This window comes from Scardinius erythrophthalmus (genome assembly GCF_964197995.2).
Source record: "Scardinius erythrophthalmus genome assembly, chromosome: 18".
In the NCBI taxonomy this organism is placed as follows: Eukaryota; Metazoa; Chordata; class Actinopteri; order Cypriniformes; family Leuciscidae; genus Scardinius; species Scardinius erythrophthalmus.
This window is the reverse complement of record NC_138238.1, coordinates 31,372,434-31,389,776: the sequence shown is the minus strand read 5'-3', so window position 1 is coordinate 31,389,776 and position 17,343 is coordinate 31,372,434. Positions and strand designations below refer to the sequence as shown.

Genomic DNA, 17,343 nt, shown 5'->3' with positions numbered 1-17,343 from the left:
GAAGTGGTATTTCTTCCAAGGGTGTAACAGTCCCGTCCCTGTGGGTGTCTTCAGCATGTATTGTTGGAGATAACCTTCCTCCCAATGTCTGAAGACCAAGGAGTGCAATCAGTGGTGGTTTGCATGTGAGATAACACTTTCTGAATATGCCCATTTTTGCAGAAGAGCTGTTCTGTGGTTTGTACACTAACTTGTTTTTTGTAAAAAAAAAAAAAAAAAAAAAAAAAAAAAAATATATATATATATATATATATATATATATATATATATATATATATATATATATTGTATTTCTTTAAAATAAACAATATTTTGTTATCTGTGGTTTACATTTATTAAATTTTCATATTTTAGGATTGTAGAGATTTTTAAGAATATGAAATCTGAGAGACTTTTAGATCTTTCAAAGGAGGTTTTTGAGACAAACAGTGATCCAAGAATGCGTTCTCATTAGTTTCACATGAGGAAAATTGTGCGTTCTTTGACCATGCATCCAACAGGAAGGGCTTTTTCTTTTACTCTTTGTCTTTCTCTTAGAATTGAGTTATTTTGAAGATCAAAAGTCATTCTTTAGCTTCACACTGCTGCAGTCTGGAAAATTAATCAAGTGTCACATCTTTTTGGTAATCTTATTTTGCACATCAAAAGAACCACACATTTTTGGTTCTTTTACTGCAACAATCCAGAGTGAACAAATGATTCTGACCTTTGACCCATAATTGACACTTGTTCTTGGGTTGACCCCTGGGTCATTGTGACCTTAAATACAAGCCATGTTGTAATAAAAAAGAGTGACATCTGGTTAAGGAACAGGTTTGAAATAGATTAGAATGATGTGTTCCATGCATATGAGACACCAGGATGTTATGCATCTGAGATTGTATCAACCACCCAGAACACCCCAGCAAGGGTATCTGCAGTCTGCAGCGTCGGCTTCCCTTTTTGAATGACAAATATCTGCAGAAATAGACAGTTGTCTCATTTACACGCAGGCGCAGAACGCGCATTCTAGCTAACAGTCGGCTGTAGTTCTCTTGGTGTGTTCAAGTGCAGCTTTTTACCCCAATGCGAGGTACAACACGGTCAGCTTTCATCAGCGATAGTTCGTCGGCTTAGTGGGTTGTTTTGCTTGCTGTTTTGCTATTATTCTCGTGCACTGACTCGTAAACTAAGTTGAACAGCCAATAAAGATTTATCTCTCTCACCGGCCCGACGCCGATTCAACATGTAGAATCGGTTGAAAAAAAAGCCGACGAGGACCCATTTCAGCCGACGGTGCCGAACACAATGAGAAAACTTACTCCTAATTTCCACCAACTGCGGAATGGCGGCGTAGACGCGGAGTCAATAGGTTGCCATTAAAGTCAATGTGTGTATTTTCACTGACTGCGGAACTGCTGCGTTCCGACGCCGGCGATCCGCAGCCCTCCAGAGCAGATTCGCTGAGCTTCTATTTTTGCCGGATGCCGGAGAGCTCCGCAGCAATTCAGCACTTATATCACATGATCATACGTGAATTCGCGAGATCTCGTGGGTCCTCGCGACTTCAGCTGTCGGTCATGGCCACAGCCATTCCGCAACAAATCAGGACCTGGTGGGTATTGAAGGATGGCTCAATGAGAGTGCTTCACTCCCGCTTGCCTCTTTTCTCTGAGGAGGAAGCCCAAGCTCGAGCACCCCGTGGCAGCACAGCGGCTCAGATCATGGGGGTCACAAATGGAGTTGGCAGAGGAACTGAGGAGACGGGTTCTGCCCTTTCTCAGTTCTCATCCACCAACCCCAAAGCATTTGTTTAGGATCCATAAGCCTGCTCTGCAGTTTCTTCTGTTCTGAAAGAGGGTGTTAACTATGTCTGGTTCCGAGGAGTTTGATGTGGTTAGCATCTAGGCGGGGGAATTAGATGAAATGCCATCCCTCGATTGGCCAGCTGAGGACCAGGAAGTGCACAGGAAAAGTATTAGAGTATTTGCTCTTTGGTAGATCACAATCTCCGCATCGGAGCCTTCAATTTTTTCCAGATCTCCACACTGAGGTGTCGTGATTAAAACCGTATTCGGCTTTGTCCAACTATTGCATGGGTATGGGGTAATGCTTAAGGTTAAGGATACGTTAGCTAACTATTTCTCCCCTGAATCGGCGTTTTCTCTAAAGGCTCCGATTCTGCTCACCAAGCCCTGTGGGGTTACATCTGCGTTGGTAGGCATTGTGCCTGTCTGCACACCATCGCAGTGTTACAGACATACCAGGCTGACCTTCTTAAAGACCTGGATGTAGGCGAGGGAATTGGCCCAGAGGCTGTGAAAGAACTCCGGTGGGCCACAGATTTGGCTCTGTGCGCCACTAAGCAGATGACCTGCTTCCTCTGCCATTTAATGGCTGCCATGGCTGTCACTTAGAGGCACCTGTGGCTCAACCTATTGGGCAATAAAGAAAGGGATAACACTTTTCATTTGGACACCTAAATTGTTCACTCTGGCCTTTTCTGTGATGCCATTAATACCATTGTTTACCAAGTGATGCCATTAATACCAAGCAAAGAAGCAGTTGGTGACATTTTCTCAGTTTATTCCCTGCCCCGTGGCTGTTTCCCAACCTCAGCCTGGGCGGAGCTCAGGGTGTACATAGCAAAAAGAGCGTTGCTGCTTAAGCTCCCCCTCAGAGAGTCATGAGGTCGAGACAACGGTCTCAACTGCAGTCTTCCAGGGAGTGGACAAATCTGAGGACTGTCATTTGCGTATATGAGACCACTGGCAAAGACCAAGGGGTTTTCCCCAAGGGGCAAGCCATTTCGTTTAATCAGGGTTACACGCAGATGCTTACATACCCTTGTGATGTGAAAGAAACGTTGGTTCTTGGCCCAAGGTCCAATGTTGGGGCCATCATGTCATCGCAAAACGTTAACAACAGATACCTCCCTCACATTCAGGGGTGCAGTCCTAGATGGGTGCTCAGCTAGGGGTTACGGGCCATCTTTTATGGCACATAAATTGCTTGTATTTCTGGCTTTGAAATACTTCCTCCAATATCTCAGTGGCTACCATGTTCTCATGTTCTGATCTGACCATGGTCAGATCAGACAACACATCGGTAGTTGCATACATAAATCATCAGGGCAGTCAACGTTCAAGCCTTCTTTCCAAATCCGTTCGCGCCATATCCTGTTTTGGCCCCAGGGCAAACTGATCTTGGTGAGAGCAGTCTACGTCCCTGGTAACTGAATCAGGGAGCAGACATCCTGTTGTCCTGGAAGGTCTCTCTATGGCACCATTCGAGCCCCAGGAGTCAGCCTTTGAGAAATGTATGACCCTCAAGGTGTTTTTTCTCTTAGTTATTGTACAAAGAGTAGAAGATCCAACCTGTCGTTTGCTGCCTCCTGCCTGGCTTTTGCTCCTGATGGAGTCAAAGCTGTTCTTCATCCTTGGCTGGATTATGTCCCTAAGGCCTTCCTCAGGGCCACGTTATGTGGTTCTTCAAGCCTTCTATCCTCTGCCTTTTCAATCTGCGGAACAGGCGAGGCTTAATTTTATAGGCCCTGTTTGGGCTCTCTCTTCATGTCGTTATGTCCACAGCTTAGGCCAGTGGCGTAAAACTGAGCAGCTGTTTGTTTGTTTCAGTGCACACAGCAGGGGTTCTGTGGCTTCCAAGCCATGCACCTCAAATGATTTCACTTCTTTTTCATGCAGACATCCTTTCAGTATGGCGTAGTGCATATTAAAGTTCCCATAGCGTCAATATTCCAGTGCAGTGTTGAGTTCCCTCGAAAGGGAATATCTCTGGTTACGATTGTAACCTGGTTCCCTGCGTAGAGAATGAGATGTTGCATCTCATTGCCATACATCTTGATTCAGTGTCTTATTTCATCCAATTAGAAGCTGATGATGTCTAATGCAGCTTTTTCATGTCATATGACTGCCATCTGCCAATAAAATTGACGTTATTTCACACCTACTTCAGAGACAGGTTACGTGGAAGCATTCACATAGAGTCAACATTCTCACGCAGTGTCTCGTTCCCTACTCAGGCGTGTTTTTCCTTTGTGAAATAATAATTAATGTATCTCAGAGTTAAATTAACCAGTTTCTCTCATTGTTCCAGTCAAGATTTTCTCTTATCTTATCATTAGTCTTTACACCCACAAACTAAATATGGCACACCCAGAAACACTAAAAATGGCACTGAAGTTGGTTTTTTATGTTTGTTTGAGGAAACTAAACTCTAACGATTTTAAAAAGCATTTGAATTAATCATTTGTCAAGTTACAAAAACATCCATTCAAAGAGTGACTGTCAAGTGGGACAGAAGAGAAAAACAATAAAACGGAGTGAACAACTATGACTCAATGGAAAACATTAGGACAAAAAAGGCAGTTTTATTGCGATTTTAAGTGACAAACAGCATAGTTTCCAATGGCTTTTTAAACAACGAAATGTGCAATGAATGGGGAAAAAAACTAATTTATTCAATTCTAACAGAAGGTGAACAGCCGTCTAACAACACACACACACATTCTCAAACAAATACTTTCAATTACACTGACCATGGAGGAGGGAAATCTAGCTTATCAGTTTTTTGCCAATGCAATTAAAATTGATGCAGCTAATATACCAAAAATGACAGTGATCCACACATTAGACTTGTTGTAATGATGCAACAACAGATGACAAATAGATGTCAAACATACAGTACAGTACAACAGTATGCAGATATATACTGGTCCAATTGTTCATGTCACTCACCGTCAGTCATTCAACAATAGTACACTGCCATCATGTGCCGGATGCTCAAACTTATTTCAAGAGGCAAGAAAAGAGGAATAAGGCAACTATTCCGGAATTGTCTTTCATTTTATTACCACTTTAACAGTAGACTGTAAAGTAAGACATACACATCATCTTGTTATCAGTTTTTGCATGTTATTTGGCAGACAAGTGATGTTTAGATGGCTGAAATGTGAGAATTAAACAAAATTGACGATAATGTCAAAATACTACTTGTAACTATAATATGCTTTCTTTCGCACACCATTCATGGTTAATTTCTGACTGTAAGTGTCCATTTGATTTTGTTTGTAAGTGTTTTGTAAGTGTGTGTTCCCGTAGGAGATTTTAAAGGGCAACAAAATGTGGGAAAGCTGTGTTGGCCTCTTGTAGTGACAATTCAGGCAGGTCTCAAGTCAGTCAGTGCATAGTCCACAGTTTGCCTTCACTGGTTACCACAACAAGTCAGGAGAAAGACCTGAACAGCAAAGACATTCAGAGATACCCAGATTTGAACATTTCTGACAAAAAAAATCTGTGAGAAAACATCTCACCATAACTACAGTGGTCTAGCTATATCTCTTCAAGGGAAAACAGGATGATACTTCTGTGAGAATTAGGGTAACATGGATTACGCAGGCTGTATCCGAGCCATTATATCTTTGGATGTCTTAGCTGACAGTGCAGATTCTCTCTGCTTGTGACAACGGTCTCATTTGCTGATCCCTAGCTGGGAGTTAGAGCAGGACTGGGCTCTGCACTGATGTTCACCAGGCACTCTGTCGACCTCAGGCTTGGCAGGGACTTACAGCTGGGTAAAGACGACAGAGAACCACACAGACCTAACATAGAGGGAGTGTAGTCTTTTTCTGAAATGAAAATGGAGGAAATAGAGATTATTGTTGAACACCAATATTAGCATTTCCTGTAGAAAAAAAAATCCTAGACTGACAAGCTTATAGGGATAGTTCAACCAAAACTGAAATTGCTGTCATCATTTAATCTCCTTCATGTCATTCCAAACATGTATGATTTCTTTAGGGCTGTACTCAACCAAAGAAAATCTTGGTCGACTGAAGTCCTGAAATTTTCGACTAAAAATCGACTAAAATCGACTAAAAATGACGTTAGAAAAAAAAAACGTTAAATTAATTAGATGTGCACTGTGGGCAGTACTTGGTAGCCTTGTTGTCCGCCTAAATGAATTATAAATAAACATAAACAACTAGTAGGCTATTTGCAGTATATTAAATCGTTTTTGACCTAATTATTTTGCACTTAAATGAGTCTGACACTTGAGTCTGTCAGCTCTGCATCACGTGCACCTGCGCAATATCATAGCTTATGATTCCCGAAAATAGTACTATGTTGTCAACTAGTGATATCATCACAAGAACTGTTGAGGAATATGCAACATAATTTAGACAATTATTTTTGTCATATGTAAGTTATTATTAGTCAGACACTATCATTTCACCGTGCATGTCCTCGCACCGAGCGAGGCTGATGAGCTTAACGTTAGCTTCGCAGCTGAGACACGAATAGACTATTAACTTAAAGCGTTTACTCTTAATAAACACAAAAGGCACGTCCACTTTAATAAAAAAAGAATATTTATTAAACAAACCAGATCAAGAGCAGAAACGAAATAAAGTGCATAACTGAAAAATAAAGCATCCTAGGCTCAAAACTAACACAACCAACAGCACAGCGCAATTGCGCATTAGGCTCCAAATAAAAAATAAAAAATTTAGGTTATCACACTAAAACATTGAAATATGCTAATTTTGATATGTTCATAGCTTACTCAAAACAGACAGGGCAAGCTAACGCAGACAAGTGAGCTTACCACTTTTACAGTAGATGATATGTCATGTTTGTCGTCAAGCTGTGGAAAACTGTTGCTTGCAAACTTTGCATTCGACCTTTTTCCTGTTATCAATTTTAACAAAATGCTGCCACACTGTCGATTTCTTTGTTGTTGACATGTTAGAAGAGGACTGACTATTAAACGCTCTCACAATTAAATAAATAATATTCAGCATCAAACCTTCTATGCTCGACGCTCTCTCTTGGGTTGGACTAATCCAAAAAAGGTGAAAACAAGGGGGGTGTTTTGAAGACAGACTGTTACAGTGAAACAAGGGTATTCTGAAAACACCCCCATTAGCAGTTAGTGCTTTCCACCTGATGAAATGAGCGCGCCTCAGCGCGGCAAAACTGATGAAATAAACGCGGCAGAAAATCGACCAATCAGAATTTTGGTCGAACCAGAACGTATCGACCAACTAATCGACTAATCGACTAGGACAGTACAGCCCTAGATTTCTTCCTTTCTTTTGGATGAAAAAAAGACCTTCAGAAAAAAAAAGACCTTCAGACAAATGTTGGTAACTAAACCATTTTGGTTACAATCGAAAAAAACAACACTGACATTTCTCAAAATATATTCTTTTCTGTCCCACAGAAGAAGAAAGTCAAACAGGTTTAAAATGACATGAGGTAAATGGGAAAGGACTTTCATTTTTTGGAGTGAACTATCCCTTTTAAGTTGGTATGAAATATTAGTTGCAATTGCCTTTTTATCCCTATTGTGATGTATTTCAAATTGAAGAAATTTGGGGCGGGACTTGTCCATCAGGAATTGAAGTTGGAGTTTGCTAATTGCTGTGATCTCATTTGAGTGACCGATTGCTGGAAGGAGGGATTATTGTCCAACCCTTACACAGGTGCACAAGTTATCATAAAAGAGTTGTTGGGAGGGGGAGAGGTTATTTTAATAAGCTCTATATAGGACCACACCTCATGCTGATAGTAAAAAGTCTAGCAACCATGCTCCAAAAACCTGCTTATCCATCTTACAGCTAGTAGCTTAACTGAACAACCACCACAACCAGCTTGGACAAGACAGCAAGGTCAAAACAAAGCTACCACCTTAAAGTCACCATAAAATCAATTGGACAATTCTTATTGTTTAAGAATTGCAGTATTGATATTGCAGTGTTTCCAAAATTTCTGATGGACAAAATCAAGTTGTTTTTTTCTTTTTCGAGAAGCCATTTCACCCGGATGTACAATAGTGAAGATCCTATTGCAACTTCATGCCAACTTTAAAGGGTCATTTCACCCATTTGAACATTGTTTTTTATTTAAAGTGGGTCATATATGTAGTCGAAATGTAAAATAATTTTTGAATTTGGTGCCTTCGTGACCGAGAAAAGACAAAAAATAACTTCAGGACGCATTTGTATGAAAGACAACAACTCCCACAATGCACCACATTGCACAGCTCTGCAAGCCACTCCCACTAATCCAGAAAGCGCATATCTGCCTATAAGAGAAATCACTCTTCCGTCTACAAGGCTAGCTACTACCAGAGCTTGAAATTCATTTCACATTCACACAAAATGTCTAGTTAGTTGGCGAACTCATATAGTGCATTACTCCTCGTTTGTATTTCTTTCGAAAAGGTGAATTATTGCATGGTACCTGGATGTTCAGTCAGAACATAAATGCGGTGCGAAACTAGGATAGTTCTCAACACAAACGTCCGTGTCCTCGTCTGATTCAGAGATTTCGTCCAGGAGAAATTGTCATCGTTGAAATTCTTTGCCGCAGACGGACTCTATCTCTGTGTTCGTAGCGGTTCGTAGCTGCATAGTGAGATCACCGGCGCCACCGGTCCGCCCTAACTCGAGCCAGTCCGGGCTCCTCGTCCACGGCAGGCAGGTCTTCTGCCTCGGCTGCTCTTCGCTATAATGCGGCTTGTAAAGGTAGCCACAAACACCTGATTCAAGCATCAGACTTCCGAAATCCTCTTCTTCTATATCATATTGAGCACTCTCCTCCGCTATTGTCATAACTTTACATCTGTCTCCACAGCGCCTGTTAGCTTAGCTTCAAACAAGATGGAGGATATTGCTTTCAGTTTCAGAGAGTAAAGTCCCACCCACTGATCTGTAATAGGTCTGTAGCGTGAGCGCGCCCCACCCTGGGAAAGATGAGAAACTAGTGTCTGTAGTCTTAACAGAAATCCCCCCCTCTAACACTTCCTCCTACAATGACGCAAAATGACGATTTTTGCGTCATTGTAGGAGGAAGTGTAAGAGGTAAATAACAGATTTCTCCCGTCTCAGGGGAAAATGAGAGAGTGTTGCACGACCATTCAATAGTATGACTGGGTTTCTAACAATGCAAAGCTTAATGCAAATGGGTGAAGTGTCCCTTTAAGCTTACAGGTGGGTTTTAAGGTGTACCTGCTGTGCACCAGGCTTTTCCATTTTGTTTCCTTTCCATCCTCTGAGAATCTGTGGTTAGGCTGATATGTGGCTCCGGGCTGGGGAAACTACCCCTAAAAGCAACAACAGACCCACAGCATAAGTGTATCTGCCGTTAAATCTTTGTCAGCATTCTAGATATATTTTAAGCAACACAAACTCAGTTCACAAAGCCAGTTGGTTAATGGCTGGGATTTTGAGTAAGCTGCTACAAAGAGAGCCTCTTATCACCTGTGGTACAATTTCCTGTCCTCCTGGTTGTTGTATTTGTGGAGTGATGGCCACTGGTTAACAAGAGGGATTGACAAATCCTTAGAAAGAGGATGTGATTCACCTGGAATCAGACTTGTCCTGCAATACAGTTAAAGACAAAAAAATATTATGGACTTAGTGAGTAAACAATGTGATGTGTGTATCACTGATTCTTGACATACTGTACGTCCCACTGTATTATTTTTATTTTTTTTACCAGGCATTCATTTTTAAAATAGCAACATTTCCACATTGAAATGAATCAGAGATAATCACTAGAATGTTCTAAATGCAAAACGTGCCATTTCATTTTATTTACTCTTATTTTCTTACAATTATTATATTAAATCATCCTCACTACACCTAAAATCACCTGTCCTCAGATCATAATTTAATACATCATATAGATAAACATATACAATAAACTTAATATTATAATATGTGTCTTAAAGAAATCTTTAAAATAAACATTTTATAAACATTTACAACTGCTTTTAGTTGACACGATCAGTTATTTATAAATTAAAAAAACAATTGTAGTCATATTTCATGACACAATCATGATGTCAACACTGTCACGTAAATAGTAAAGAATTTTTTTGGTATCATTAGATAATTCCCCAAATTTTAAGTAGCTAGAAATACAAGAAAACAAAATGGCTACATATGTGATGTGCCAAAATATTATTATTTTCAAAATAATAAATGAAGCAGAAAATGTGACTGAAACCATTCTGTATCGTAATCATTCATCATTATGAATGCAAGATGTGTCAATGTTTATATTTCAACTGTACATGTTTATGTATCTGACAGTGTTGATTCATATTAATTAATAAAGAAAATGAAAGAAGCAGAATGTTTGACAAAAACAGGTGAATATCTCTGAACCAATTAATCCAAAATAATTCCATAAACATCCCATGTCTTAAAAATCAGAGGTGTGTGTACTGTATGTTGCTCTCACAGTTGTTCCTGCAGCTCCAGTATGATGTTCTCCAGTTCTCTCTTCTCTTTCTGACTCTGTAGTTGCAGTTCTTCTAGTCCAGCAGTTAGTTTCTTATTCTCCATCTCCACATTCTTCAGCTGAGATTCCCGCAGCCTCACCAGCTCCTCAAGGTACCCCTAAACACAAATAACACACACACTTTAGCACATAAAACATTCATTTTAAGTGTTACTCAACCACTCTAGGAAATCATGTATGTGTGTATGTGTGTGTTTAACCTTTTGCGCATTGACGATCTTGAATCTCTGCTCCATTTTGCGGCACTTGTTCCTCCAGCTTTCCTCATCGGTGACCAGAGGGATGTAAGGATGATCAACGCTGTCATCACTGTTACTGCTGTCCACGCTCTGACCGTCCTCATCATCACTAAGATAATCATAACTGAACAAAATACAACATCTCATTGCCATGGCAACAGAGCAGTGGCACTAAATGCCGTTCACACCAAGGATGATAACAATAAAGATATAGTTTTAAAATCATTCTAAATGTCCACAACACAACTATAACGCCACAGAGATACGATTTTGTTGGAATCACTTTCACAATGATTTTTTTCCAGATGATGAGCAATAAAAACATTGGCAGCCAACCAGAATGACCACATGTGACTGTACATTGTCATAATTACTGATAAACTGATTAATACATTAAGTCTAAATTTGGCTATAGTGAAATTGTCAACACCAACCAATAACTGTGGCTACCAGGCTGATTAACAGAAATTCAGAAATTAATTAAAAGCTATTTTTTAATGAAAAGGTTAAAGAACCATGATTCATCAGTTTGAATCAGTTCGACAAATGACTCGCTAAATCTGTCCAAACAGTCACTGAATTCACATCTGACTGAACTCTATAGGTTTACTTTAGAAAATACTTGTCATTTCCAAAATCAGCCTTATCAAAGAATAACGTGTTTTCAGTTTTCATAATATTTTGGGCGAATTTTAAGTTAATATTGTATATAATTTCATTTTACTTCAACAGTTTTTTGTGTATCTCTTATGATAAAATATCATTAATAGTTAATCGTGATCAGACGTAATATCGGTTGATCACTTATTATAATGCAGTGTTATTAACAACAGAAAATATGAGCTACTTTAAGTTTCCAGTGAAGGAACCAGAGCATTGTGGGCAGTGGCTAAATACTGCAAAGAATCGTAAACAGGAAGAGAGCACCGTTATGGAAAATCTGAAAAACCTCCATGTTTGTAGTCTCCATTTCAAACTGGATGACATCTCCCAAACAGAGATGAAAAACTAAAAAAAACTATTTTGGAAGAAGAGGAAACTTCTGCCCAACCCCCCGAAACAAAACGCTGTCGTTATGTTAATGTAATTTAAAGCAACAATAAAAAAGACTTTGCAGTGTAGCACAGAGTTTGTATAAGTGCATTTATTCAGCAACCACAACCGCAAACAATATAGTCGAGATTCATGTTTGGATTTATTGCAGTATTTTACTGAGAAAAGGTGTGTTCACACTTGTAGTTCGGTAAGCTTTGTTCATTTGGTCCGGACCAAAAAACAGAAACAAACATTTATCAGTCATGGTCCGCTTAGCGTTCAGATTGCAATTTTTATCACCAGACCCTAAAGGCAAAGGGATATGTTCACAAACTGATTGGTCGGCTTTTATGACGTATTGCCTATTTTGAATCTTCCCAAACATCCAAAACAATGCTGTGTGCTGGGATAAATGCGCTCGTTGTGTATGCGTAGCATATATATTATGGTATTTTGACCAGCTGAGAACATGCCAAGTGTGAACACACCCTTAGTCACAGCAAATACACACAAGAGTCCTCATTAAGAACACATATGCTATGAAAGCTTGTGGAGACTTGTTACCAGTGCAAAGACCAGCAGGCCAATATCGCTGACGATTATGCTTAATTTATCGAGAGAAGCAGAAATCGTGATCACGATTAAAATATGATTGTGCAGCTGGGTGATATAAATAAAATCTAAACATCTCTCCCACACCATTCCCTGCATGAAACTGAGTTGTACTGTAGAATATAAAGTTCTTCACCTTTGTGTGAATTTCAGATAAGGAGTGTAGTCAATAACAGCCTCAGACTTCCCATCCAGAGCCTCCCCTTTCAAACAGAAACTGACAACAAACACAGATCAACAAAGATTACATAACATTGACTTCACTGCATAACATTCCAGCACAGTTACAGAACCAGCATTAAAGTATTGTACGGTTTACATTGGCGTGGTTGCTGCCTATGTAAAGCTTTCCAAATTGGTTCCTTATACTATGAGGTTCTATTTCAGTTGGAATGCTGAGATTTTTTGTGTGTTTTGTTTTCCTCAGTTTATTACTCCTTCCAATATCCATCCTCTTACCTGAAGTCTATCGCTCCGAGTCCAATGAGCATTCCAGTCAGAACAGTTGCTTCTTCTCGCAACATTATGGCACCTTCATCGTAGAACCTCCTGCAGACAAACACACACATGCAATACATAAACACACACATCACATTATAGATGCGCCATTTTCTTCATTCAATAGTTTAATGTTCTTAATGGCTGTCTAAATTGTTATGTTAAAACTGGATATATGTATCAGTTGGCAAGGCAAGACAACCACACCCAAGTTGTCTTGCCTGGGTGTGGACAATAAATGGATCATATTGGTGGTATGATTAATATTGAGTTTTCTCTTTAAGTCTGACCTTGTGGTGCGACTATCTCGCAAAGCTGTGGCGATGTATTCAGACAGACGTTTCTCCATTAGTGCAACCCGTAGCCATGCTCTGCCCTAGAGGCACGGATGAATCACAAATCACTGCAAGCTTCATCATACAAACCATATCAAACATGCATATGTTGCAGAAATATTAATGAACACCTTTAAAATAAGTTGAGTCTATTAAGTGTTTATGAGTATAAAACTTATCAAGTCAAATCATTTTCCCCCCTGTACTCTTGTGTAGGAGTATTCATAACAGTTTTCCAAAGTTTTATTAACACTCTTGTCATTCCAAACCTGTATGACTATCCTTCTTCTGTGGAACATAAAAAAGGTATTTTGAAGAATATTGGAAACCAGTTTGTAACCAGTTTCGGTTACACTTGACTTTCATTGTATGGACAAAGACAATTGAGACATTTCTCAAAATGTCTTCTTTTATGTTCCAAAAAAGAAAGAAGGTAATACAGATTTGGAATGACGCGAGGAGGAATAAAGGATGACACAATTTTCATTCTTGGGAAAACTATCACTTTATGATGGTATTTATATCTTACCATTACTGTGGCACAAAAAAGTACCAGGTATTTACTTATCCTACTATAACTATTTTGCATGCCCACCTTTGCTCGTGAGGAGTTGATGTTCTCCATGTTCTCAATGCTGCTTATGCAGTTATTGGGAACTTTACTGCAGGCCAGTCGGATGAAGTCCCAGAAACTGCGCTGACCATCAAACCAACTGCCAGAGCCTGCAATAGACATGCTTCGATTCACATCACTTAAATATATCCTTAATGTTCTTATTAGGTTAAAAAGTAAGTGTGCTAGTGATTTCATATGCACTGTCTTGCCTTTAAAGCGGTGGCTGAGGATGTGTTCCAGAATTGCAGCAAAGTTAATGAACTCCTCAGATGAGTCATCAATGGGCTCTGCTGTGTACTTCTCTAACAGTGTCTTTACAGAAAACCTGCCATACAAACACAAACAATACAATGTACTCCAATATGGAAAAAAATATTGCATCTATAAGAGACAAAAAAAAGTTGTGCGCCAAATGATACATTATACACTATGCACTATAAACGATGCACTATGTACTATGTACCATCTAATATTTTATAAGGTTATTTTGTCATCCAACATCATTGGACAGTTGAGTGCATGAAGTGTCCAAAATTCCACACTTTGTTTTTGTTTTTTGGATAATTAAGTGCTCACACTAGTATGTATACAACATAATGGCGTAGAATAGCACTCAAATTGGGAATGATTTCTCTGGATTCCATTGTGTTTCAATACCTACACCACTGATTCCCTGTGTTTTTTTCTCTACTGTGCTTTTTGCTTTTACTGGTTGATTTTATTTGCATCCAATAAATATCTTTCTAATTTCATTGATTTTAAATGTGTGTTGTCTATATTGTGGACCAATTAGGCTACTTAATGTCTCAAGTGTACTGCCAAATGTAATGACAAACATTTATGATAAACTAAAATATACATTAATGTATTTTCTATTGAAGCTTGTATATAATGATTTAAATATGTGTAATTGCACATCCGTAATGATAAAGTTGCAATTTGCAGCCATTCCCGAAATGTCTGCCTGTTCCGTGTCGACCAAGTGAGTTGTTCCTGTGATCTATCTGTCCTGTATCAGCAAAGCAGGCCATCTCTGAGAAGTCTGTCCATTCTGCGTTGGCTAAGGAGGCCATTCCTGAAAAATGTGTGTGTACAGCCTGCACTGCCCAGTCCTTCAGCCCTGTCCTCACTGTCTCACTCCAGCAGTCCTTCGTCTCCTCCTACTCTGCCTGATCTAAGCATCATGGATCCGCCTTGGACTGCTTGTTCTCCAGCTCGGCCCTGGATTGTAGACCCGTTTGCTCTGCCTAGAACCTACGTGCCCGTCACTCCACCTTGGCCAGTCGACATGACCCTCGGCTTGTCCCTATGGCTCCCCCGGGATTCCTCGTCCTTCCGGATGTGCCTTGGTCATTCCGCGCTTGGCCTTTGCCACATACTTCCAGGCCTTCAGCTACGCATTGTCCCTTTACCCCTTGGGCTCTGTGGGGATCCGCCTTCCCTTTTGCTCCACCTCAGTCCTCGGGTGCACCGGCTCCACCTCAGTCATCCAGCACCCTGGCTTTGCCTCGTCCGATCCTCCCCGCAGCTAACACCTTCAGTGTAGCCCGGACTCTTCTGCTTTTCGGCTTTGCCTGGGTCTCCATCACCATCAACCTCGTCTCGGTCGTTCGCCCCCTGGTTCCGTCTGCATAGTCTCCACCATGGCTCCTCCCTCCCTCGACTCTGTTCTGGACTTTCGTCCTGGGATTACGGCTGGGGATTCCACCCCGTGGAATACTATTTGCTTGTTTACTATAAGGTGGGGCGCACCTCCTTGAAGGGAATGAGATGTTAAGGGTAATCTGGTATGTTTCTGTTTGGGGTGGGTTTTACACATGTTTAGTTCAATTTCCTTTTTTGCGTTTGTTGCGTTTGATTATGTGATTATTATTGATATGATTATGTTTGGTACCTGGCATCTGCAAGTTCAGGGTTTTTTTTTATAGACTTTTAAGATTTGAAGTACACTAGAAGTGCACACTAAATGCAATTATGTGCATTTCTTTTTCAAAAGAGATAATTAAAAAAAGGTGTCACAAGGCAATCTATAGGTAAAGGATTACCACAATCTGTATCAAACAATGTCTTTATATTTGTCCACACTAATACATTCCATATTTAAATAAAAATAAAATAAAAAAAATTCAGATACAAAGATAAGATACAAACCCTTATAAATCTTTAAAACACTAAAGTCTATGCATTAAAAACCTGTTGCGAGAAGCAATGGTGAGGTAATAGCCAATGATGATATGATGAGTAAGTGTGTTCCATTGTTTGGATCAATGCACTAAATGAATCTTTCTGATAAATGACTAACAATTTTCTACTCAATTACTTACTGTACTTCCTCCACAGATAGGCCTAGCTCATGAATATAACCGCTGAATCTGATTCCGTAATTTTAGTGAGAAGACATACTGTAACATTTTACATTACTTTTCATCTAATTTTAAGATTATAAAGTCCTAGACTGAAGTAATGAGCTATTCCTGTCAATGCCAAAAACAGCAGTGACGTCACCATCAATTGTTCTGATCACAACAATGCCTCTTTCAGTACAGCCCTCCACAGCAGTACAAAAGGCAGAGTGTGGCCTGACAGCCAAAGACTGGAAGGAAAAACCTTGGTCCCACTTTTTATTAGGTGTCTTAACTATGTATTAACGTCAAAAAAAGTAATTGTTAGGTACACTGTACTTGTAGTGTTCATGTTGTAATTGCTACAATAAGTACATGTACATACATTCGGAACAGGACTGTAAAATAAAGTGCTAGTGAAAAATGTTGTTCTTAATGTTAAGAACATTTAAATCACAATAATAATTGTTATGTACAATGTACTTATTCTGTTAATTTACTGCAAAACTCTTTTGCTAAGGTGGGATGCGGGTACAGTAAGGGACAGGTTTGGTGGTATGGTTAGGTTTAAATGTGGGTTAAGGGGGAAAATATCCATAATTATAACTTCATAAACTGTAATCTCTGGTAACATGTGTTCACGTTTGTTCACAAGAGAGTTAGTTCTGGCGTATGAAATAGGATGTAGGAGTAGGAGTAGCGTAAGCTTAGGTGAGAGTAGATGCCTTGCGGTTCTTCAAACAAATTGGGCTGGGCAAAAAACTCAAGCTCCTCTGACATTTCTCTTAAAAAATTCTCATCTTATACTTCTATTTCATGACCGGTGTTTTGATTTGTTTTGCTCTATCTTCTGCAATTCTGCGTTCGTCAACAAGACATGCATCGGGTCAGAGGTCACTCTTTGGCCAGAACTCTACTCACATACGAAATTCTAGTTCATAAAGTTATAAATATGGATATTTTTCTTAGAAAAACGCATCACTTCACTTCAGAAGGCCTTTATTAACTTCCTGGAACTGTATGGATTTCTTTTATGATGGATGGATGCGGCTTTTTTGGGCTTCAAATCTCAGTTAGGCTACTTTTCACTCCCATTAAAGCTTGGAAGAGCCAGAATATCTTTTAATATATTGTGTTTGGCTGAAAGAAGTAAGTCATATTCACCTAGGATGACTTGAGGGATTATGAGATCATTTTCATTTTTGGGTGAACTAACCCTTTAAGTGGGCCCAAAACGTTAAATTCTTCAATTCGCTAAATCTGTACAGCACAGCAGATTCCCAGCAGCTCTGATGCCCTTGAGGGAGGAAGGTTGTCGTCATAGCGACGACATCATCCGGGGAACAGACATAA

The 17,343-nt window shown here is 39.7% G+C and overlaps 1 protein-coding gene across 1 annotated transcript; it reads right to left on the bottom strand.

The window, feature by feature from the left end:
• Positions 1–4,356: 4,356 nt before the first annotated feature.
• On the bottom strand, positions 4,357–13,747 carry rundc3ab (RUN domain containing 3Ab). Its single transcript, XM_081393118.1, has 9 exons — positions 13,628–13,747; positions 12,988–13,073; positions 12,659–12,748; positions 12,336–12,416; positions 10,514–10,676; positions 10,254–10,411; positions 9,266–9,385; positions 9,014–9,108; positions 4,357–5,626 (listed from the first exon to the last, which is right to left on the bottom strand). The coding sequence occupies exons 1-9, from the start codon at positions 13,655–13,657 to the stop codon at positions 5,484–5,486; spliced, it is 966 nt and encodes a 321-aa protein (XP_081249244.1). The 5' UTR covers positions 13,658–13,747; the 3' UTR covers positions 4,357–5,483.
• Between the last annotated feature and the right edge of the window lie 3,596 nt (positions 13,748–17,343).